The 26,226-nt window shown below is 44.5% G+C and overlaps 1 protein-coding gene across 1 annotated transcript; it reads right to left on the bottom strand.

The window, feature by feature from the left end:
* Nucleotides 1-16,223: 16,223 nt before the first annotated feature.
* LOC112898724 (two-component response regulator ORR42-like) lies at nt 16,224-16,731 on the bottom strand. The gene is made up of 2 exons (XM_025967000.1): nt 16,519-16,731; nt 16,224-16,409 (listed from the first exon to the last, which is right to left on the bottom strand). The coding sequence occupies exons 1-2, from the start codon at nt 16,729-16,731 to the stop codon at nt 16,224-16,226; spliced, it is 399 nt and encodes a 132-aa protein (XP_025822785.1).
* Between the last annotated feature and the right edge of the window lie 9,495 nt (nt 16,732-26,226).

Genomic DNA, 26,226 nt, shown 5'->3' on the forward strand with positions numbered 1-26,226 from the left:
CACATTGAACTTGATGTACACTTCGTCAGGGAGAAAGTTGCTCTAGGCCACTGCCGAGTTCTACATGTGCCTACAACTCAACAGTTCGCCGGCGTGATGACCAAGGGTCTACCGACGTCAAGCTTTGAGGGAGTTCAGGAACAGTTTGTGCGTCTCCACGGTGTCCGACGCTCACACTGCGCCCAGGGGGGTGGGGGGGGGGGGGTAGCGATGTGTATTCACTGGAGATCACGTCCACCGGCTCTCCTTATTTGTAGCTAGAGTAATTAGAGATTGGTTAGTTGCTGACTAGTTCAGCTTTGTACGTGTATATATGTACACTGATTCTTTGATCAATACAGCGAGGTTGTTACGATCCCTTCTGCTCTCACACCTCTTACAATGGACACTACAATTTAACAATGACTCATCAGTAACCAAAACCAAAAAGACATGGACGCTAGCTCTGAACGCACAATGCACCGTTCCAAGGCAGAGAAGAATTTCTTCCTCTGCTGCAATTCTCATCCAGCCATCCCATGGAAGAATTTATAGAGGCGGACCTACCGCTACAGCAGAGTGGGTGGCCGCCCAAGGTAGACAGCGGCGCTACAATCCATCACCCTCGATTTTTAGGCTTAGCGTAGCCGCATAGACAAGTAGGGACGAGTGGCTTTGTGGATGCAAGCTCTGATTGATTGGATGCCCGCACCAGCTGTCCGGCCTGGCTGACAGGTAGCAAAATGGGCGCTCGAACCTGGCTCCCGTGATACGAAATTTATCCTCGTTTCTGCAGGGCTAGGCTCCCGCGATGCGAGGCGGAGCGTGCGGATGCTTGCGCACGGTAGTCAAAACTGTTGTACGCATGCATGGTGCAATCCGAGCAACCAAACACCTAATCAGTCTGGCCAGAATATACTCGTGCTGCCTTTCAAACAAACCTATCTCGCATGAACTCGGCCAGGCCAGCGGGAGCCTGGTTACCGGAAACCAGCCAGGCTCGTCAGGGAAAGGAACCAATCACGCCCTTAGGAATCAGGATAAGCAGCCACGGAGAGATGCACGAGGTTGAAGATGGCATGCTTGCCTTATTGGGCCTTGCACAGTTGGACTAGACAGCACTTGGGTTGGATGCAAGGCTACACTACTGGCCCAAATGCCCAATTGACGTGAAGTCCAAAATCCAAATTGCGGAAAGGTTTCCGAGTCTCAAACATGAGGATACAACAAGAAGTACATTAAAGAAAGCATGATTAAGATGCTTGCAAATTATGGTTTATCAATTGGTAGATTGCGTGAGCAAGGATAGGATGGAGCTTCAAATATGAGACGTGAATTAAATGATCTGCAGAAACAAAAATGTGATGAGAACTCATATGCACTTTATGTTCATTGCTTTGCATTTTATGAAAAGGCTTCAAATTTGAGAGGTTCTTTAGCGATGATCAAAGAATTGACTTGCCTAAGCCTATCGAGTACGTAGTCATAAACAGGCACTACTAGAAAATAGGCTAGCGATCAGTACTGGTTGGAAACACCTTTTAGTACCGGATTTCCAACTGGTAGTATGCAACCGAGATAAAAAAAACTCTACAATTTAGTGCCCAGTACTAAATATATCTTTTAGTACTCGTCGGTAACACCAACCAATCAATAGTACAGAAATACACATTGTTCTCCGCAGTCTCGGTAGAGTTTAGATCCGGGACTAATGCTCCCATTAGTCTCGAGTCTAAATTTTATGGATGCAAGAGGACTTTTATTAACACCAAGCTGGACTAAAAGTCATTGTTTAATCTCAGTTGGTATCAATAACCGAAACTAAAAGTCCTCTATCTTTAGTCCCGGTTGGGATTACCAACCTAGAGTAAAGAGTTCTTCACAGGTTAGTTTAAAAGGAAGGTATCCCATCTAAGGTCACATGTGCTGTGTAGGTGGGGTGATAAAAAAGCTATACGCGAGGCAAGAAGTCTTAGATTCCAATCCCGCAGATAGTAGAATTGGCGGTCCTTGCTAATTATCTTTTAGCCTTATGGATCCTTTAGGAACCAAGAATAAAGGTCGGGATGGATCCTTTAGGAACCGGGACTAAAGGTCGGGATGTTTAGCCCCGGATTCCTTATCCCGGTTGCTACAAGCGCGACTAAAATGGGTTCCAATCCGGGATTAAAGCCAATTTCTATACTAGTGGGTACCAAAGTGTACTACATCCAAGAAATATTTCAAATTTTAAAAGAGTATTTCAAACTTGGAAGTCACAATTCATGTGAATTTTCATGCGAAATATGCGCGCATGCAATGCGAGGAGTCGATCTCAAGACCTCTTTTACCTCGCGTGAACCCTCTTAGCCACTCACGGCTGTTGTGATCGGGAGCAAGATGATTTCTTTTTAACTAACCCTTAGAGGACCCTTAGTACCCGTGGAGAACTCTTTAATACCGGGTACTAATACACCAACCGGTACTAATGTGTAGATTGTCACACCTTAAAATATCTAATTTTAGGATGTAAGTATCTTTTTTAGAATGTGTTTATCTATAAATAGGGTTTCTTGAGAATTTTCAAAATTTTTCTGGTAATTATTCTCATTTATCCTAGAGCTAGGTCCATATTTTTTTTGGAAGGCTCTAAAATCTTATTGATGAGTCCCAAATAATTTATTTGGATTCCTCGTGTCCTAAATTATCTCCAGAGTTTTCCTTAAAATTTTTAGGATTCTTCTGGTTATATTTTTCATGGTTTAAAAGATTTATCTGGACTTTTCTATATTAATTTTAAGCTTAAAAATATATTCTGGAAAATGAATTCTTTTTTTTCCATCTCAAGCTAGAGTTAATTTATTTTTGGTCCAATTCGCCCCAAGACCATAGAACCGTGCTGTTGAGCTCGGCCACCGTCGTAATCTCATCATCTATCGCGTTTTGATGAGAACAAGTAAATCAAAAGCTTCTCTTTGAGGAACCCTAGGCGAACCCCCTCGCTTTCCTTTCTCTTTCTATCCCGTAGTTTGATTACTCGTTGAAGTTAACGAATTGCCAGTTTCGATAACAAGAATCGCCGCTGCAAGATCTTGAACTGATCCGCTAATGACCCATCCTTATCTCCCTATCTTTTTTATTTCACGCTCTCGAATAGCCGTTCGAGTTCAACCAGCACTGCCAGCACGTTTTCATGTTCAACCTCCACCTGAACCTGTTTCGGCCCATAACTGAACTCGCTCGTCACTCAAGTCTTGACGTGAGGTCGTTTTCTCCTTCCTTTACCTCTTCCTTCCTCTCTTTGCTCACTAACTTGTGGGGCCCATTGGTCAGCTCAATCTCGTTTCTCCCGTGGGCAATCTGGACTCGAGGACAAGTCCCAACCCGATACGCCGCTTCATCCTAGTTTGCCAAACCCTAGGCCTCCGCGCCCTATAAATCCTGCACGCAACCCTAGGCCCGCATCTCCTCCTGCTCGCCCTCCCCCCTGCACAGCCGCCGCCGCCGCCTCCTCCCTGTTTCCCCGCACCACCTGCGCGCCTACGTCTCCATGCCTGAGGCTCTGCATCACCGTGTGCCTAGGCCTGTCGCCGCCCCCTATACACTGCCCTCACGCCCCTGCTGCCTGCGTCTTCCCTAGCGCCCCCTGCTATCGTGCCCGCGCTTAAGTCCCTATGCGCCGCCGCCAGCTGCGCCGTCCCTGCGCAGCCCGCACCACTGCGCAAGCCTATATATGCCCCCGCCTCTACACGCGAGAGTGTTGCTGCCCCTGCCCTGCTCCTGCTACCGCACCACCCCTGTGCTCGTGCGCCGTCACCACGAGCACCGCCCAAGCATCGCCGCCAGCCCGAGGCCCTGCCACCGCGTCTCGCCTCGCTCCCTGCCCACCTCCTCCTGCAAGCCGCCTCTCAACCAGTGAAGCCGCCCATTAACAGGACGAGCAGACTACTGCCGCCCTCTTCTCCGGCGAAATCCGGCCACCACGATGCATCCCCGCGGTAAGTAAGGTATGGAATCGAATCCTCTCGTCGTCCTCTTTCTTTTGCCCCACTCCTCGTGACATCTTGTGCCCTAGAACGTCGGGAATTTGCAAAACAGTAGCCGCCGGCCACCATAGCTATGCTGTGAAGCTTTTGCAATTTAGCCCCTGAAAGATTCTGTAATTATCGTGTACTTTTCTGTGTCTTGCAAATTTCACAGAAAATCCCCTAGATCTATTACATCTTTTCAACCGAGCCCCACCCGTGATCTTTTTCAGATCTAACCCTAAACTTTTCCTAAATTGCGAGCACTGTTTCTATGTCTTGCAGGTCTTCCCTGCTAGCCCTTGAAATCTATAGTTAATCACGTATAGGTCCTTACAACCTTGTTTCATGCGTAGTTTCCGCGTTTTAGATCCGTTTTGATCCATTCCTTTTGCGATAGTCTTCTAAAACCCTAAGCTATCATTTAATAGTGTTGTTATACCATAGTTCCCATTTTTAAAATTAAATATAGATTTAATTTGATTAATTTCCTCTCATCTAGTTTTTCCAATTAAAATCCAATTAGATCTAAACTCTGGTTTTCATAATTAATGTTAATTTGATTAATATCAACTTAAATATGTTTGTAATTTAATTTTTTAGTTCAACATGAATCATATGAAGTTATGCGTTTAGATATTCTCACAACTTCTTTGCTAATTAATTGTTTAACTAGTGTAATTTATACCTAGAGAATTATAAATAAAATTGGACTAAGTTCTACTTTGTTTTTATAAATGAAAATATAATATGAGCTAATAATAATCTAGATATTTCTTTCAAAATATCCTTTACATCAGTTTTCTAAATTAAAATAAATGAAGCTTATAGTTCTTTTATCTCTTTATAACATAAACCTTCCGATAGCTATTTCTTTTCTGTCGTAGCTCTGTTTTCCGTGTTTCTTTCGTCCTCTTGACCATAGCAATGAGTTCTATCTTTTTGTACGCTCTTTTAAAGCTTACCTTTTGTTTGTTATATCTGTTCTTAGTTGTTCTTATTTATTTGCTTGCTTGTATGCTTCGGTCCGATGCTTGTGTGACGTTAGAAGGAGCGCGATCTAAGAGTTTTGAAGATTTAGAGTTTCAAGAACAAGAGTTGAAGACTCTGAGCAGCTATTCTCTAAAAGAAAGGCAAGTGTTTTCTTGATCATGCTTTTATCCTAATAGTCGCAATAAATATAACTTTCTTTTATGCATGCATGTGTCTTAACCTGATGGATCCTAATTAAGAATATGCCTAGTCTTTATGATCATTCCTTGTCAAGTTGGGTTTTATCTTTCTTGTTGGGTAGCTTCTGCTTAGTTACTATAACTTGTTCTGGTTTGGGAATAATATAACCATGATGACAACAATGATGATGTTACACCTGTTTTATCCATGTTCATGCTCTTTATGTTGTTAACCACAAGATCATATGTTTAATCGGAACATGGAGAACCACCCAGGAAAATAGTGCGACCATAATACTATATGGCTCTGTTCTTGACTGATTAATTAGAAACACTTGATAATCTTACCGAAAGGGCAAGAGGGGTTGCATCGTTGGGGTATAGCTCGGTCTTCTTGAGGCTTTGATATGTGGTCCTTGGCTAAGGCACTACCTCACTAGAGAGAGTTATAACCGATTTGACTTAAAATCTTAGTGGATTATCATAAGTTAGAAAATCTTTGTAAAGACCTCGTAATGAATCTCTTGCCACTCACCTCGAAAGTGTCTAAGAGGCTAGTTATCTCAGGCAAATTGGAAGATACGAATTATGGCTAAAGTGTACAACCTCTGCAGAGTGAAAACTGATATATCAGTTATGCTCATGGTTAAGAGCGGTTTGGACCCTCACATGATAATTGAACTTCAAGATGAATTAAATCATGGACCATATTTATGGTTATGATTATGTTTCTATTTTACGTGTTTTGTTTCTTTTAATGTGGGTTTTGGTATGAACTTATACCTTTGTAATCAGTGATAATAAAATTGACCAACTAAATTGCTTATCACAGTAAGCCAGATAACCTTTCCTTGATTTTGGTCTTCATGTTATATAATTCCCAACACTTGCTAAGTACCAACCATAAATGTACTCATGCTTGTTATAATTGCTACTCAGAGGAGAAAGTGATGTGAAGTCTTTTGAAGATAATGTTGAGTTCTAGGCCTACGCAACCCGCGGTCGATTGCGTGTGAAGTTTGGAGTCTTCATTTTCAGGATAAGCTGTATAACTCTGGTAATCTTTATAGTCTTTTAATTCTCTTTTCGTGATATTGTTGCTGATTATTCACTGATGAAGTCATTATATCTATAGAACTTGATTCTGGTATACATATAGTTATGTATTCGGTTTTATCCTTAAAACCGGGTGTGACATAGATTTTAGTACATTTGGTGTTACCAACGAGTACCGAAGGTCCCCAGATTCTTCCATCCACCCCAAGTATACCGGTAGCCATTGGATCCGGTACAAATGCAACCGGGTTCAATGTCTACCAGTATTTTTAGGGTGGACCGATGGCTTATTTTCCGGTAGTGATAGAAGGGCACATGCTTAATTTAATAATTTGATGTATAGTTAATTTTGTGGGGCGAAAACATTGTTTGCTCTTTTTAAGAGAGACGATGTACGTACCATTTTTTTCTTTGAAATTCGCTACCAAATTACCGTTTATTTTTATTATTGGTTAAGTTTGTCATGTATCTCCGCCCTACCTATATTTTTCGGCTGGGTCCGCCATGTCACGTATCATCAGCCGAGTTTGTTACTAGTACAACAGAAGATGACACAATAAATAGTGTTTCTTTAACATGCAAATAAAATAATGCTAGCATTTGCCAAGAACAATAGCACCATAACAGTTTTTTTCTAAAATGGGAAGCAATTACCTCCTTCTATTGCTTCGGTTTGATTTGTTACGGTACTCGAGCTAACCGCCCCATAGAAATGTTACAGCCATGATCGATGCCTGATGGATACCATCTTCAATTCACGATGTGGCGGCCACGCTTGCAAATGCTGGCACCTTCGTGTCCTCCTCCAGCCAAGCCGTCAAACGCCTGGTGGGCCGGGGGACGGGGGTGGGGTGTCGATGAACAGCCTTGACGATGAGAACTTCGCCATAGCCTAAGATGCCAGTAGAGGTGGATGGCTTCTTTTTTTTTTTTGATACAGAGGTGGATGGCTTCGACGGCAGTTGTAGAACCGAGCAGATGGACAGAACGGCTTTCATTAACCAATGGAGGTACTAGGATGACCGGCGCGCTTCGCAGCGCCTGTATACCTGCCACGTCCATATACCTGTATTACGTTTTGCAGCCATATGTTTATTGGTTCTCGTTATTAACAACGCAGGTTATATGCTGTTCCGGCAGTGCTCGGCGCGCCGTGCACGTAGAGCTCTGCGGCGGGCACACCATTAGGGGGTGATTGGATTGGTTTTGGAAGGAATGTTTGAGGGTCTGCTCGAAAGATGATCAGACGCTCGTGAACTGAACGACCTCATAATATTTCTTGTGGTGAAATCTGACTTGACATATATGCTCGTATTTTTTTAAATAATTTTATAATTTAACCTGCATTATTATTTCAGTGGTAGGCGATGTGTTCGTCTATAGCGAGGCACCTATGGTAACTTCGTCAATTTCGAAGATCTATCAGCTCAATCTCTCCAAGGTGCTTATATTTATAGGGGTGAATGTGCATACATGTATATAAGTAGTCTCTTAAAAAACGCTCATACATATGCAGAGGCGATTTTTTACCCACACAAGGACGTGGGCACATGGTATACCTGGCGAGATAAAAGAGGAGGTGCGGACATATGCAGAGGCGATTTCTTGCCCACACAAGGACGTGGGCACATGGTATACCTGGCGAGATAAAAGAGGAGGTGCGACCAGGTAGTATGAAGTATGATAGACGTGCGAAGACACCATTCCTTGGATCTAGGGTCCACCACCAATAAATTGCTACAGTAACCAGAGCGCCTCCCGTCTCTCCCTTTTCTTCAGCGATAAGAGGATAGTTATTCACCAGTGGTGCGGCAAGCTGCCAAGACTACTGTGCTGGTGACGCAACAGATGGAGCCGGGGGTGGCCCAGATGCATGTAGGTGGCACCAGGCACAACTTTGACAACTGGTGCCGCGTGGACTCGATGCGCTGCCACCATGGTCGCTCCGTTCGATCCCGCGTGGGAAATGAGCCGGTGACAAGCCGACAAAGCTGATCGGGAAAACGGGTCTCACATGGGAACGGGCTGGGCGCGAGCAGGGTCGGGCCTTGGTGAAAGGACCGTGAAACCCTAGGATTGGGTGAATTAGATGTTTTAAAAGTTAAGCTCCAAAAAACATATAAATATCTATTACAAAATCTATTTAGATATGCAATAGGTTTTTCTGTGTGTTGCTATCTCTACTGCAGAAAAATTTTGCACGTTAGGTCCAAGCCAAAAACTACACAAGGTAATTTTAGGAAAGGTAAATGCGGAAAGTAGGTGCGAGAAGTAATGCACAATGTAAATGGGGTAGAGAATGCAAACTCCCGGCACGACAACTTTTTATCAAGGTATCGGAAGCTCTCGCTATAGTTGGCCAAACGGGCTAGGCCCGCCGGGCCGGCACTGGCACGGCACTAGAAAGCACGGCCCTAAAACGGCCCGGCATGTGGCCCATTGTGCCAGTGCCGTGCTAGTGCTTGGCTGAGTACCGTGTCTGGGCCGCATTCGCGCCACGCGGCACTAGCACGGGCCCGGCACGCTTAATGGGCCGGCCCGGGGTGGCACGACGACGGCTCGTTGGGGGAGGGCTACTACATAACACGGCGCGTCGGCCGTCGCTCCCCTAACCCTAACCCTAATTCATTTCTCTCCTCTTTCTCGCCCGACTCGCCGCGCCGGCGCCGCTCGTTTTCTCCTCTCTCGCTCTCCTCTCTGTGACTCGCCCCTCTCTCCGCCGTCCTCTCATCTTCTCGAGCTCCGGTGGCCTTGAGCCGCCGAGGGCCAGCACTTGCACACGGCACGCTCATCTAGACCCCTCATCTCGATCTCGCACAGATGATGTAGCCTCCTCCTCTCCTTGTCGTCCACCTCGTCATCTCCGTCGTTGTCGACCTTGCCGTCGCTGGACTCTAGCAACTCTGGTGCTCCGGATCTAGCGTAAGATCTCTTCCCTCGAATCCTCTCTCTCTCCATGTGTGTGTCAATGTGTGTGTGTCTCAGTCTCACTGTCTCTCACTCTTTCTGCAGATGTAGACTAGATCCGTTGAGGAACTAGAGGGTTGGATCCATGCTTCGTCGACATCGCCGGCGATCCTGGTGCTCCGGCTGCAAAGGTACGAGTACAACCCTAACCCTAGATCTAGGTCATCTCTTCTCTCTAATGTTTCCCTAACCTAGATCTCGTTTGTTTTGCAGCTGTTGAGGAACCAAGTCACTGGCGAGTGACGATAGCCGGCTCTGACGACGAGATGGTTGAGGTGGGTATGAACGAAGAGCGGCGGTTGTCCGGGTTGGCCGGAGATGACGACGAGGACAACATGCGCGAGGACCGCGATGCCATGTTCGGCCTATCACTGACGATCCCCTCAGCGTTGACAACGCTGATGATCCATCTGCACCTCCCTTGGACGGAAACAGCGCCAAGCGCTCACATCCCTCTACCTCTCCTGTTTGGGATGACTATGAAAAACTATTCAAGAACATCAATGGTAAGACGGTCAAGTATGGAGCTAGGTGCCTGCATTGCTCTAAGGAGTACTCTGCTCTCTCTAGAGGTGGTACTGGTCACCTTTCCCGGCATATTGCAGTTTGCGTTAAGAAGCGTGAAAAGAGTCACATGTCTCAGTCTCAAATCTCTTTTAATCCTGATGGTAGTATGCATAGTTGGGAATACTGTCCTCTGGTTGGTCATACTCAACTAGTTCGATTGATTGCTAGACTTGATGTTCCTATCTCTATGGGTGAATCTGAGACTTTTGAAGAGTATATTAAAACTATTCATAACCCTAAATATGGTAGAGTGTGTAGGCAAAGCACTACTAGAGATATACTGAAGTACTTCACTGATTGCAAGGCTAAGCTTGTTGAGACTTTTAGTGCTTATGTTGATTGTGTGTGTCTAACCTCTGACATTTGGTCTGGTAATACCAAAGAGGACTATATTAGTGTTGTTGCTCACTACATAAACTATGTCTGGCAACTAGAGAAGAGGGTACTTGGTCTAGGTCTTATTGATGTGTCCCACAATAGACAAAACATTGCTGACCGTGTTGCATCTGTGCTTGCTGATTATGGTTTGACTGAAAAGGTGTTTGCTATTACTTTAGACAATGCATCATCTAATGCTGCAGCAATGCAAAAACTAAGACCTATCCTGTCTAAATACCTTGGTTTTGAGGTTATTGATGAACTAGAGTATGCATCATCTAATGCATTATCTAATGTAGTTAATTCTATGTTCTTGCAACAGCGTTGTGCATATCATATTATCAATCTGATTGTTAAGGAGGCCCTAACTGCTCTTAAGCCTTTGATAGAAACATTTAGAACTGCAATATCATTCTTAAATTCCTCTAATCAAAGAATTGCTGCATATAAAAGTTACTGCATTGCAACTGGTTTTATGCCTAGAAAGTTTCAGCTGGACATGGATGTTAGGTGGAATTCTACCTTTTTAATGCTTAAGCATCTATTTCCTCATAAGACCCCTTTCACTACTTTCATCCATGCTTAGTATCCTAGGGCTGAAGGTGAGACCTTGTTGTTAACTGATGAGCATTGGGTTGTGGCACAAAAAATGCTATCATTTCTTGAGCTGTTTTATGATTCAACAGTTGCATTGTCTGGTGTGTATTATCCTACATCTCCACTTATGATTCATTATCTTGTTAATATTGCTCTACACCTAAACAATTATGCTAATGATGTGCACATCAGATCTGTGGTTCAATCTATGATAGACAAATATAATAAGTACCGGAGGAACATACCTTTGCTTTATTCTTTTGCATTCATCTTGGATCCTAGAGCTAAAAGGTTTTAATAGGGTGCTTAGAAGGTTAGGTAGTCTCACCAGTACAGATTATGCTGCTTATTTGGTTGGCACTAGAGCTAGACTTACTGATATGTACAATAAGTATGATGAGAAATATGGTGCTATTAGGTCAAGAACTGCTTGGGATGAAATTTATGATGATGGTGGTGGTGCTGGTTTGGGTTGTGGTATCTTGTCTGGTAATCTTAACATGTCTAGAGATACATCTGCAACTTCTCTGCTGCATGCGGTAAGGTCATCAGCTTCTAATGCTTCTGAACTTGTGTCCTACTTGGACTGTGACACTGACAACCATCTAACTGATGACTTTAACATCTTGAACTGGTGTCATCAGCACAAACTTACATATCCAGTAGTCTCAATCATGGTTAAAGATATCTTAACTGTTCCTGAGTCTACCATATCTTCATAATCCAATTTTAGTATGACTGGTAGGATCATCGAGGAGTGGTGAAGGAAGTTGAAGCCTGAAATGGTGGAGATCCTGACCTACATCAAGGACTGGGAAGGTGCACAAGCAAGGCTGCAACAGAATGTGGAGGACAAGGAACTTGAAGAAGCATTTGAAGGACTTTATCTTGATTCATGAACATTTATGTAATGGGACTGTAATACTTTGTGACTGTTGGTCTGCTGGTGCTGGACCTGGACTTGTGCTGTTGATGTAAGAGTAAGACAATGAACTTTTTAATGGAGCTTGGCTGTACTCTTTTTCTGTCTACGATTTCTCAAAGGGTGAGCTTTACCTGGATAGATTTATAATGAGGCAGCCATTGCACAAAGCTCCTAATGAATTGGTATTTTGTGATTTTTTATGTTTTTGATCTCTTATCTTGTGTAGCTGTTCTGTGCCAGTGAAGGCACGAGCACTACCGTGCCGTGTGGCACGGCTAGGTATGGCCACTGGCATATAGTGTTGTGCTAGTACCGAGGCATCGGCACGGCGGCACTAATGGGCACAGCACAGCTTATTAGCCATGCCACTTAGTGCCGTGCTGCTTAGTGCCGTGTTTGTTAGTGCCCGTGCCCGTGCCATGCCGTGCGGCCCGTTTGGCCAACTATAGCTCTCACTTTCCACTAATCCTCGTTGGAGCCCTCGTGAGGGAATGCCCGCGCAAGGACCAAGCTCTCTGTCAAGTATAGCCGATGGGCCTTCCCCACACGCAAGTGCGTCTTCGCCTTGCCTCTCCCGGATGCTTCGCGCCATCTTCACTAGGGTAGAGGTTTGGCAAATCACCAAGGGCCTCTCCTCCCTCTCACAAGCACCGGCGGCCTCTCCACAAACTTGGTTGGAGGGTCTCGCAATACTTACAAACCCTGGATTTACAACACTTGGTGCGCGCAAGCACCGAAAGCAATGAGGTGTGCAAACCTTGCCTAACTCTAAGCTAACACCTAAAGCAATGCGCTAGGAGGCCTAAACTGGCATTAATCAAGCCCTAAGACTTTTGCTAATTGCCTTAATCTTCTCTTGAGCACTTTGGTGGATAGAGCACTTGTGTGTATGTGAAATCAAGCCTATAGCTTCTCCAAGCTCTAACACCAGGTGGAGGGGTATTTATAGCGCCAACCAAAGAAACTAGCCATTGCACCAAGGATCAGAAAATCTGCCTTGACCGACTAAATCGGTCCCTGACAGTATGAATCGGTCCTTTGACAAGATGAATCGGTCCCCCTGTGCAAGGTAACCGTTTTAGCCTGACCGACTGATTTGGTCCCTTCCTAATGCACTGCAGGATTAATTGGTCTCGCTGTGCAAGGTAGCCGTTGGGTGGCTGACTCCCGGGCCATGCCTCACCGACTGATTCGGTGATGCTCCTATGGATATACCGAATTAAACGGTCAATCAAGAGCTGTTTTTCAGCTTCCCAGGGTCATCGACTGATCGGTGGTATCCTTGATTTGCATGACCGAATGAATCGGTCATTCCAGTAACTTTTGCTGCTGCTGCCCTTGATTTGCCTGACCGATTAAATCGGTCTCTTCACCAATTTAAACTGTTCCCTCACCGATTTAATCTTTCAGTTAAAACTTGGTTTCCTGAGTTATTTTCTTCACGTGTCTTTTCTTCTTTATCATTTGAATGACTTTCATTGCATTTTTTTGAACCTATAAACATCTATAAAAGTATGCCTTGACAAAATATTGATCCAAATAATTACGTTGTTATTCAATCATCAGAATCACAAACAATGGCCTGACGGTCATTTTCCTTACACTAGGCGAGACCCTGGACAAGAATAGTTAAGAAAATATATAATTGATAAATTATTTGCTTTAGGATTTGTGCATACATATTTTATGGAGAGGACCACCCGAGATCGAAAAACTCAAAAAATAAAAGCTGAACATGTATGGTCTTTCAATTGATCTGACACCTTTACTGTTATTCTTCATGGATGATTTATAACGTATAGTCATGGCAAAGGAAATAAATAGCCCCAATTAGTCACAAATAAGTACATATTGACGTGGCTTCCAAAACATAACTTTCACTAGTTTTTGTTACGATTAATTTCTAAAATAGTGAAAATATAATTTCTTAAACTATGTTTCTAGACAAATCCAACTGTATTTTCAAATATCTGAATTTGACACAGAAAGAAGTCATTCGCACCAAAAGTTTAGAATTGTTTACTTAATCAACTTCAAAATACTTAAGATGCAGATGTCACGCATCATAAAAATAAAACACTTACTCCATTTCAAAATATAGGCGAAATTAGGATTTAAGTGATCTATACTATAATATATGTTTTCATCTAACATAATTTCTTTATTTGGAAACGTACTGATTTTAATACCTACTATCTCAAAAAAGTTGTTCAGCTTCAATTTTAACCTTAGGGTTTTTATCATTTTAGTGTTAATCTCAAAACACAATCTAAGTTTATTGGTTCTAAACTTGGTTCATATATAGTATGTTCAAGTTTTGAAAAGCCCATATATAGAATTAATTAAAAAAGCTGCCTAAAGAATTACTTTAACTAACATTTCTTGTAGGTACCACCCCGTGTCGAACCCTCATTGAGCCTCGCAACCTCGACCAAGACTTTCTCCTCAACTGCGGCAACCAAGCAGTCTTTGCCACCCCTCCACCAACATGTTGGTGGTTCTCCAGATACTTGAAGTGCTACCGCCATCCCCCGGGATTGATCGCGCTCGCTCACCTCCACGTGGCAGCAATGCAAGCCCAGCGCTTGAGGGATGAGAACTCGGCGCTCCGTGCTCAACTTACCTGCAATCATCGTAGCAGCAAGGGATATCGCTCCTCCAGGGATAAAGAAGTGGATCAACCCCGGGACCTAAAGGCCAACATCAACATGCACTGCGATCTCCAATCCAGCTTGACCAAGTGACACTGCGACAGGACGCTGTGGAGCAGGAATGCCGAATAGGATGCTGATTATGGCCCCTAGGAGCCAATTGCAATCGCAAGTGCAGTCATGCCGAGCCTGGGCACCCTCGCGACTATGACCGGCAGCGTTGCTCTCTAGATAGGCAATGACTACAATGACCAGAACCAGGACGCTCTGAATGATGGCGTCTCAGATCCGGACAGCTTCTCGGCCTTTTCCACTCGACCTCGTGCCATCCGCTAGCCCATCACCTTCAAACAAGTTAGCATTGAGTAATTCGATGCTGACTCGGATCCAAAGAGGTGGCTGCACACTTACTGCATCGTGATCAGGGTGGCCAACAATACCAACATTAGGATGACCGCCTACTTCCCGGTGAAGATAAGCAAACAACCCAAAGCTGGTTGGAAGGACTCCCCACGAGATCCATTGATAGCGGGCAAGATCTTTGTGATGCTTTTATCAACTATCAGGCGGCCTGCCCAGACTCCAAAATTAGATGGGATCGGGGAAGCGTCACCCAGCATCCCATCACGGATTCCCTCCATGACTATCACAAGAGATACTTCGCTAATTGTGTAACACCGTCACGAATGCTGATGACCGGGACGTTATCAGCTACTCCCACGAAGGGCTCCACAACATCTATGGTGTAAGATGTTCGAGAGCAACCAGATGATGGTCTTCAAGATGATGTGGCGGTGGTCCACCAAGCACGCTGACATGGAAAACACTAAGAGGCCCACCTCTAACACAAGGAATGCCAACTCACTGACACTCGCAAAAATTGGCACAATGACGACCGCCCAAACCGCCGCAACGATGACCATCCACCTTGGTGTAACAATGATTGTCCATCCCGCCACAACAACAACAATCCAGGCGACTGCCCTGAGTCATCTCGCAACCAAGACCGCAAGCAAGGAGCCAACAACGTCATTGCCGTAGTTGATCGCGCTCGCCGTCGAAAGTACACTCAGCTAGGCGGACCTTGACAAACTCCTTAACGGCAAGTGCCCCTGGCACCAAGATGTCAACCACACCGCACGTGATTGCCAAGCACTCCATAACAGCGTGGCCAAGGATGACGACGAGAGGCCCTGCTACAACAATGGTGGCAAGAACGACGGCAACCGTTGCAATCGCATTCGTAGCAGCCACACTGGGGCCTGCCTAAATTCTGTTGATTGGTTGGTCAGAATTCTAATTTCATCGTCGGGCCATAGAGATTTTATGTGCTTGACAAATAGTTCTTTTGTGATTCAATTAAAATGCATGATTTCATGGCCTGGAAAGACAATTTAGTTTTTCATCAGCTCGGTACGCGATGTGGTTATATTTTTTTTTCTGAATTTCTTGGTTTTGGGATTTATTAATGTATAGTTGCCAAAATAATTAGTATTAAAAAAGTTCCACATATGGCGTAGTTGTACCAACAGGTGATGATGCATCTTATGGAACAGGGGTTATCGTTTATCAATTTTGACGTGATCCTGTGACGCATGGGTGGGTGTATGCAGATTGTTATTGATGAATTATATACTAGAGGCGTAATGCATTGAATAAAAAAGATACTGCTGTTTGCATGATTCTTTGAATTTGAGTATGTGAAACTAGAAAGATAGAACAATAGATCAGATTGACTCAAACATAAATTATCATTGATAGTATCCAAATTTATATTGAAAAAACATAACTTGAGTTCTCACCCCTAACAAAGCATATATAAAGTGCAACTCCTTATATCTAGTTATACGACTACGACCCCACATAAAGTATATAATGAGAACTCCATGTATATTATGAGCTGCACTTCATCTGTTGCTGCTACAAGCTAGACACTCATGTTCTTCTTGCTAATGACCTCCTGCAGCATAGAATCGAGGGTCTCGAGCTTCATGGGTTTGGGAACAAACATATCAGCACCAGCATGCATGAATGCCTCCATGCCACCAAAATCTGCTGAGACTCCAACCATCTTCACCTCAGTAGCTCCCATGGAACGAATCTTGGTCACAGCCTACAAAATGACCAGGAATTAATCCTCAGTGAAGTGTAACTTTTGTTGCTTATAAGTTTAAACTAGTAGAGCGGTAAATAAATTTAAGTCAACTACGAAATTGAAGTACCTCAGGACCAGTCATCAATGGCATATCCTTATCAAAGAAAACAATGTCAAATGTTTTCCCTTCAAGGAAAAGGTCAACAGCTTCTTTGCCATTATGCGCAACAGTAGTTTTGCAGTTAAGTTTCTGCAACATACGCAAAAGAATTACACAGTCAACTTTGATATCCTCCACGACTAGTGCCTTTGTAGCAGACCCTTGCATCTTGGATGCCATGAAGAAACTTCTGCAACCAAAACAAAGATATCAGTAAATATTTTAGATACACCAAACAACTTCAAGATTCTTCATCGCCTTGTAGCATCTCAAGATTAAGGAAAATCGTAATATTTTCTTGTTGATTACAACAAAGGAACGTAGGTTAGATGAATTAATGCTGCAGTAACTATGATTTATACGAACTGTAAGTTCGTCAAACATATTCTACAACAAAAAAATTAAAATGCTGAATGCACATAGAGAGAGAAGCTAGGAAATCTAGACCTACCTTTACTTGAGATGATGCACGTCTCTTTCTTGCTACTCTGCTGCCCCTCTGAGTTCTGCACAGCACGGTCCATTTTATAGGCGAAGCCAAGGGCAGAATCTTGCCACGCCAAATCCTAAAGATTTTCTATATGTGCTTGAAAATAAATGCGAATCCAAAATTTGATATGGTCAATTAATTCAATTCTCCCTCCAGATCAAAATGAGATATCACATCTCTTGGGTTCTAACACGTGTATGCATGGCGTTCAGTTGTTTATGAGTTCACTCTTGGCCATTCCATGTCAAATCCGCCATGGGATCCTCTCGGATGATGAGCAAGCCGTTACAGCATTTTTACACATCAAAATCGGCCATTTTTTATGTTGGATTCCAGTTGGATTCCTAGTTGTGGAAGAATCTAGTAAGATTTGTCATTAAATATAGCACTGTATTTCTGAAAAAAAATGGCCTCTAGGATTTCAAGGATACCACAAGGGATTAAATTTTTTGCAAACATGCAGGTGTGGACAATGCCTTGGAAGTATCTGCATGCATCTTGCATGAATGTGTTTTCCTCGGCAAATCCAGCAGGCTGTGGTGGAACAATATTTGTCTTGTTTTGCACTCTCCCTTATGTTCTGGTTACAACTTGAATTTATAAATGGTGTGTATAGTTGGTTCCACTCCTGAAAGAATAACAACTGGTTAGCAAATATTTGTGAACATACCTAAAAATGATATTATGTTGTATCATCGGGTTATACGAGACTAAAAGAATTATTCACGTACAGATTGGTACGGTCAATGTTCATTATTCAAGTACACTTTCATGCTCATGTTAGGAAGGCCCTTTCAACATGGTTTTTACTTACCCTACAGCCCTTTATGTTGTGTGCGAGCTAGTACGAAAGGTATGAGCAATGCCAATTCTATAGTCGCCAAATTCACCTTCATGCCAACCTTTCCTTTTTCATTGCGATCGCCATGTCAGAAAGTAGATTGAGGCAAGCTTGTTGCTATGATTTCCACCAAGGCAGCAGCACACTTGATAATGTGTAATGTAGTGACCCGATTCAATGTTCCCAACAAGATCATCATGGACAATGATTCATAGAACACCAGCGTTGCGTTTGGAGACAGTAGCTTCCCAAAGACTTCAGCATAAAACATTGACTTGCCTCAGTGGCATAGCCCCACTCAGCAATGGGCAATATAAGGGAACCAACATGATTCTGCTCCAGAGCCTCAAGACTAGATTTTTCAACCGCTTGGTTAAGAAATCAGGCAAGTGGGATAAAGAACTACCAACGATGTTGTGGGCTATTGTAGGTATTTCTTATGCTCTCAAGATAATTTGAAATTAATTATGCAAGCGCAAAGAATAACCATTGTAGCATTTTACCTGAGAGTATTTTAGGATATCTTATTTATATTTTCCACGGGGAAGCGGTGGCTAAGATGATCGATAACTAAATGTCTTGAAGATATGCTAACTTAACATTCAATGCTCTAGTAAGAACTTTGACATACAACGAGATCCAGGATAAATAAACATAGAGAAGAACAAGCTAGTTGGGAGAACAATGAGAACAAGGTAAGATTCCTGTATATTATATTGTTTGAGTCAACTCGAGTATAATGTAACATCCAAGATTTTTCCTGGAATGTTAATCTCGCAAAATTCGTGAATTCTAAAAACTTTTCTTGCAAGTGCTTTTAGTTAGGATCAAATATAAGGATAATCTTTTGCTAACCCAAATCCCTAGAAAATAAAACCAAAATTAAACTAAGGACGATATTGCTAGTGTGCAACATTGGAGTTATTTGGATTTATTTTCAATCTACATTGTTTTGAAATTGTTTGTTGGATCTTGCATGAATTTCTTCCGGTTTGTTTGACTCAATTGAGTGGAGTTCAAATTTGAATGGACCATTCGAATTCAAACTCAAATGCTAACTACCCTAAGCCTACTTGGGCCTCTAACCTAAAACCGGCCCAGCAGAGGCAGCCCAGCCCAGCACCATCCTTTCTTCCCCCACGAGCACAGCCCACGCGAGCACGGCCCACTCTGGCCTAGCTCGCCAGCCGCACAGCCCCCCATGCTCACCGCTGCTCCCCTTTTCCTGTTTCCCCGGGCAACTGACAAGCGGGGCCTGCTTGTCAGCTTTCCCTTCCACCTCCAGCCGCGCCTCCCTCGCTCGCCCGCGATGCTCCCTCTCCCACTCCACGACAAGGCAACCCACCGGCTATGCCCTCCGCCTGCATCACCGCCGAGCCCGCACCTCGCCTATCCCCACTCCGCGACACGGGAGCGAAACCGTCGCGCCTCCCGTGTCGGCCACCAAGCCCCGCACCGCAAACCCTAGCCCCGCGCCACGCCGTGCGATGGCGCCACACGTTCCCGTGCCGCGGCCCATCCCATCGCTGCCCTCGACATCCGGTCCCGCGCCGCGTACCCTAGTGCGGCCTCTTTAAGAACCCCCCACAACCGCTGTCGAAAACCCTAGCTGCCTTGGGGTTTTTCCTCTAGCACCGCCGCCACAACCGAGAAGGAGAAGAGGGAGCTGAGGAGGAGGAAGGGAACGCGAAGAAGAAGGCGATGCCGTCCGAGCGGGCACCCCGATCATCTACAACGCCGTTGTAGCTGCCTGGTACTGCTCTGTCTAGCCACGGCCTCGCCTCTCCGCCGCCCTGAGCTCGGTCTTCCCCAGCCTCAACCGTTGAGCTTCGCCACCGCTCCCATCACCCTTGTGCTGCCGGCGCCGCTGATGAGCCTTCCTTAGCGCAGCTCTAGGACCCCTAGCCCCTGTTCCCGGCCTTCGTGTCGCCCTTGTTGAAGGAGTCCTTCGCGCCACCCGTACTTCCTGCAACCGTCGTCGCCTCCTTGCTACCGCATCGTGCCGCGGGCCTAGAATGCCAGTACCCCGCATACAGCACGCCCATGCCATGGTCCCGGGATGCTAGGATGCGCGCGTGCGTGCACACTTAAGCTAACAGCCAAGCCCAAGCCTTGGCCTTGACCCATCCAGATCACCACTGTGCCGCCTTAACAGCATTGTGCCGCGACCCCAGAAGGCCAGGACACCGCGGGCACACACACGCGCACACCCAGCACCGACCTGTACTGAGCCTTTCTACCGGCCTCCCTTTTTGCCACACCGCCACCCTGCCGCCATCGCGCTGCGGCCACGGTGACCGCACACGTCCCCGCGACGCCGCGGCGTGGCACTTGCAGATGCCTCTATGGCATTTCGTCGAGCGCCTTGCATGCATCTACACGCACACACTCGCTGCACGCACATGCACACACGCACACCTATCTGCCGCACCGAATCTAGGCGCTGCCACACCGGATCCGATTAAGGCCGACGCGTGGGGCCGCCCAGTCAGCAGGAGGAGGAGAAGGATGGGAGGAGCCGCTCCAGCCCAAATCGGTCCACAGTGCTACTGGGCCCGAAGACGCGTCAACCAGCAATGAAGCCAAAGCCCAAGCCAGCTTGTTGAACCCCGAGCCGGCCCGCCTAATCGTAGCCGAGCCGGCCTGCGAGCCGAGCCAAGTTGATGGGCTAGATCGAGCCGGCCCATCACTTTCAGCCCAAAACTGGAGCCGAGCTGTGGACCCCACCTGTCAGCCTCGAGGTGAGACTGACCAGTGGGTCCCATTGACCTGCTGACCTCGTTGACCGTTGACCATTTAGCGTTGACTGGTCAATGCTGACGTCACCAGGACCCACTACTAACGTCAGCAGGTACTGACCCTCTGCTGACATCAGCATGGCACGTGGCATGCCCTGGTGCTGCCACGTGTCACTGCTGAGTGTTTTTCTTTTCCAAATTTTTTTATTAATTTCAGAAAGAGGTTTTTCCTTAGAAAATTTATAATAAATCAACTGGACCTCCAAAAATTATGAAACCAGTTCGATAATTCTTCTAAAATCATGAACTACCGATTAGAGTAGGTTTTTGGTGATTTGGATCTTATTTGGTGACTTTTATGCATTTTTGCACTTTAGTCCTTGCTCTTACTCGTATTTACGAATAGGACCCAACTACGAGGAGCTGATCGATGGCCAGGACCACCCGGAAGCCCAAGAGGACTTCAAAGAACCACCAGGTTCACGTCCATCTTTGACTTGAAACCTATTAGATATTGCTTGCTAGATATGCTAGTGCTCCCTAATGTATTGCAATGAAATGAACCTGCATAGCCTATTTATTTACCTAAATTCCTTGCTATCCCATACACTTCTGAAATGCCCTGCTATGCTTGCATGTGTAAGTGTGTGAATGGATGAATAGTCTTGGCGTGAGTGGAGCTACACTTCTAAGGAGTTGGTGCTTAGGGCCTTTTAGCTGGGAGCGAGCGAACTTAACTCGATTATGGATCGAGAGATTGGGGTGGTGTGTATCTTGGCACACCCTACGGAGTACCTATGGCGGGTACAAATTTTTGGATACTTGGTTGAGGTGTTGGGGGCACCCGTAATGGGCGCAGTTGCAGACCATTTCGGTGGAGACGCATATGATGAAGATGCTCGCTTCGGCAATTGAGGATCGGGTGAGAGTAACTATGACTAGTGGGACTATGTTAAGCATGCACACCACTTACCCATTGAGAGGGTGGGCCCGATCCGGGGCTAGCAAGTACGGTACCAAGCCGATTCAAGGGATTAAGCAGGGGAAGGAGGTGCTAACCTCACGTTCCCCGAGACGCAAGGGAGGCTTCATAGTCCCGGGGCGACCTCTTGCTGGAGGATGCACCTAAGACCCAGGAAAGCCGGATGGTGCCATGGCTCCTAGTTCTATTTCAGTAGACCTGTGTCTCGTCGTTCAGTTGGCTGATCCCCTGTTGGCTTCGATTTGAGTGGGTCCAAGTGTACAACCCCTGCATGGTGAAAACTGTACATATAGCCGCATCCTTGATCATGGACAACCCTACTCTTCTGTTGCTCTTATTAGTTAGTGTTACTTAAGCTTTCTACCTCCACCTAGAGATGACTTCCTGCCTGGGGTAGTTGAGATGCGAGGAGAGGGAGTCCTCGCATCGACTTGGTGGTTTTGGAAGGTGTGTGTTGGATCGAGAGTCCGGAATGCCGGAATGGCCCGAGTTTGGAGTTTGGAAGACGTTATACACGTTGTTGCGCATGCATAGAAAACCCCAGCTTAATCCCTTGAACTTTTGTTATACCCTTAGTATAGTCCACTTTAAAGCTTACATTTGGATGGTGACGTGAACCTATCCTATCCCATACTTTGGGGATAGTCTGGTACGATGCAGGATCCGATCCGAAGTTCGACCCCAACGATGACGGTTGGTACGATTGAAGCCCATGCTACGCTCGAGTTTGCCTATGGAGAAGATTCTAGAAGATGAAGGATGGCCAGAAGCCTAGCTACCATTTACCATTTTCTATTTGTTCGCTCTAGCCGAGAGGCTTGTAATGAATCCCGTATTACAAATCCTATGGATTTATGTAATAATTAAACCCGTGATTGATCTTATGCAAAGTATGACTATGAAATTATGTCTAGAATAAGTTCTGTATGTGATAGCGCCTGATCCTGGACTATCACAATGATACAGGGAGTCGGATTCTCGAGCTGGGAATCCGGTTCATTTCATATAATCTACAGAAGATCGTAACAGTGGCTCTATATCCTTGTTCTAGATTTCTCTCTTACATTCGGGTGCCCAGGACTAGCCAACTTGCGAAAAGGGACGAGAAGAGAAGTTGGCGAGCCCACCCCTAAGTCCTACTACCGAAAACTAATGTGGCGGATTACGTAGGCTAGACACCACCTGCCGGCTACCACATAGTCCGTTGAATGGAGTGCAATATCAATCATAGATAAGTCCTAGGTTCTGTTGAACTAATCAATGAATATTGGGGAAATTCCTTGCAAGGCCCTCAAACAAATCACGCTTCCTTCTATGGCCCTGCAAAATTGCAACTTCCTTATTTGACCCTGATTTCATTTTCCTTCCCTTCCATGGCCCTGCCGTTACATCTGCAGTTAACTCCCAGTTAAGTGACTGTGAAAAGACAATAGTACCCCTGGCGCACAAACAACAGATATTGAGATCTCATGGACAACAGATATTGGAGATGTACAGCACGATATTATGCAGCAAATTCTCCATATTTCTAACACACTAGATTCACGTACAATATAATAGATTCACATAATAATGTAAATCACACAGTCAACATACTAATGAGTTCACAGCCATATTTCTTACGTGAGTTCACATATAGTAGGTTCAGACACCTAACAATAGATACTGCATGACATGCATGTTCACATACAGCTCCACAAAACGAGTTCAACAAGTCCAGAATATGGTAAATCACAAACTGAGCTTTCTTTTGCTTCTTGTGCTCATTGCAGGGCTGCAAGAATCAACTTTTTTGCTTCTTGTGCCCATTGCAAGGCTTTCAAATGATACATCGTTCTTCATGAGCTTTCCCTTATCTTTAGCCTTGTTAGCTAGCTTGTTCCCTTTTTCTTTGGCTGCAACAAGTGGATTTCCCCTAGCCATGGGAAACTCAGAGCTAATGGGCTCAGGCTGGTCTGTACTACCTGCACTACCTGCTGACTTGGATCTATATATGTATAACAAATAAAAATATCAAGTGTTGTAGATAAAATAAGACTGATTTGTATTCAAGGCTGATTGCAGCAAAATAAAATACATCAAAATTAGAAGCATATATTACCTAATTGAGCCTCCAGAATCTAATGTACCTTTTCTAATTTTCTTCTTAGTTGTAGGTTGCACACTTTAGCTATTGGAAACAAAGAGAGATAATTAGATGAATATTAAGATGCACATAAAAAGATTGTGAAAGAGAGAACCTTGGTGGAAAAGTCATAGAGGATGCTGGTGCTTCACCATCAAAAAGCACTATGCTTTCCTCAGTTGATGCCTTGGTAGTCTTTATCTTCTTTGGTGGTCCTCTACAGAAGTATGGGGTAAACAAATGTGTCATTTTTAGTCTAGAAATTGGTTTCATGTTAACCCAATACTAAAACAAAGTATAGTTTATTACCTCACAGCCAGCAGAGCTGCAATATCCTCTGGGTTGCCCTTCTTGCAACTTGGCCAGTGATGCCCATAACCTTTACAGATAGGACATTTGTGGTGTCCTTTCTTTGTCTTCTCCGTACAACCTTTGTATCTTTCTGTCTTTCTCCTACCAGCTGTGGCCTTTAACAAAGGTGGATGCATGAAAAACCCATGGCAAGATTGAGGCCACTGTGACTTGTCCTCCATAGCTGGGATTAGTTGAGCATAAGCTAATCTAAATTTTTGAACTGAGTAATACATATCCACATGGTTCTCTAGAGGCACATTGCTAAGTGAGGTAATGAATTGAATAGCATGTTTGCAAGGAATGCCAGAAATTTACCATTGTCTGCAAGAACATGTCTTCTCATGTAAGTTCACCACAAACCTAAAGCCACTACCTCCCAATGTAGTAACTTCAGCAACATGTTCAGAGCATTCTATAACCTCCAAGTTTAGTTCTCTACTCTTCTCATTCAAATGCTTAATAATGTGGGGCAGGATCAAGCCTTCGAACTGTCTAGAGATTTTCCTCCTGTGGTTCCATTTCACTATGAGCATTTGCCTAAGCTTGTCTAACAAGTCATCCAAATTCATGGCCTTGTGCTCTTTAATCCAGTTATTAAAACACTCAGCCAAGTTGTTGGTCACATAATCTACCTTGCATATGGTTGAGAATTGACTCCGTGTCCACAACTTAGTATGGCAAGTTCTTAGATATGCAGTTGCAGCAGGCTTTTCTCTATCCATAGCAGCCCAATGCTTCTCAAACAAGTACGGGTTCCATGAGTAAGCTACTGCCCAAAGGTTCTCATCAAAAACTCTGCTAGTATACCTCTTCTTGAAGTTGGTAACCAAGTGATGCATGCATTCCCTATGTTCTACTTCTGGATAAATAGTTTGTACCCCATTCATCACTGCCTACCCTGCATCTGTGCATATGGCTAACCCCCTTGGTGATCCAATGGCTTGCCTAAGGTTTTCCATGAACCAGATCCAATTTTCATTATCTTCAGAAGCAAAAACCCCGACACATACCGGATACATCCAATTATGGCCGTCAATAGCGGTGGCACTAGCAAACTGTCCCTTGTACTTGCTAGTTAAAAAGGTGCTATCAATTGCCAAGTATGGCCTGCAGCCATTTAGGAACCCCTCTATGCAAGGTTTCAAAGCAAAGAACAATCTTCTAAATCTGATCTTGCCATTGATTGTGTAATGATCAATAATTACTAAACTACCTGGACAAGACTTCTCAATTTGTGCCTTGAACCGAAACAGATTATCAAAGCTGTTATTCCAATCACCAAAGAGTTGTTGTGTTGCTAGTTCCTTACCCACATAAACTCTCTTGTAATTGCTCTTCACCTTGTAGTGCTCTTTAAGCTTCTTCTGCAATGCTTTTGCTCCAATACAAGGATCTGCAATGAGCCAATCCTTGACCTTCTCGCATATCCAAAATTTGGTTGCATTCTTCACTTTCGTACTCCTTTGACTGCTTGAGCAGCTATGAGCAAATTGATTCTTTTTCACCTACAACAATATGGCTTGGTCAAATAAATATCATTGTCAAATAAAAATGAACAGGCACAAAGGGGGGAAAAATAGATTGATTCTTTCTTTCCACTACAGTGCAGCTCCTGTTCCTAGATGAAGTATGCAGCATCCAGGGACACTTATCTTCAACTTTTCTTGAACAATATACCGTGCATCTATGCGGTGCACTTTTGACAGTATTATACTCAAATTCATGTTTGATTGCATGCTGAGATAGTGCCACCTTGAATTTATACATATTCGGATAACTGGAGCCTATTGTCATTGGAGGGTCTTCTTTGTCATAGGTAATGGGTTCCCCATGAGCTGCTCCAACAAACTCCTCATCATCCTCACTAACCTCATCCTCATCCTCATGCTCATCCTCATCCTCAGGAACATAGTCCTGTTTTTTGTTACAAGCAATGACAGTGAGATCAAGTACAGGTTTGATCTTTAGATACAGACCCTCCTCATCAACACCAACATGTTCATTCCCGGTGATTGGGTTTTCTGTAGAAGTTTCCTCATTTGCTTGTGTGCTGCTGCTAGGTATGGTTGGCTCAGGCTCAGAAAATTGATTGCTATTACTAGGATAACCCTCCCACTCAATGATAGGCTCATAGCATCCTGATGG

Source organism: Panicum hallii, chromosome 7 (genome assembly GCF_002211085.1).
Source record: "Panicum hallii strain FIL2 chromosome 7, PHallii_v3.1, whole genome shotgun sequence".
NCBI lineage: Eukaryota > Viridiplantae > Streptophyta > Magnoliopsida > Poales > Poaceae > Panicum > Panicum hallii.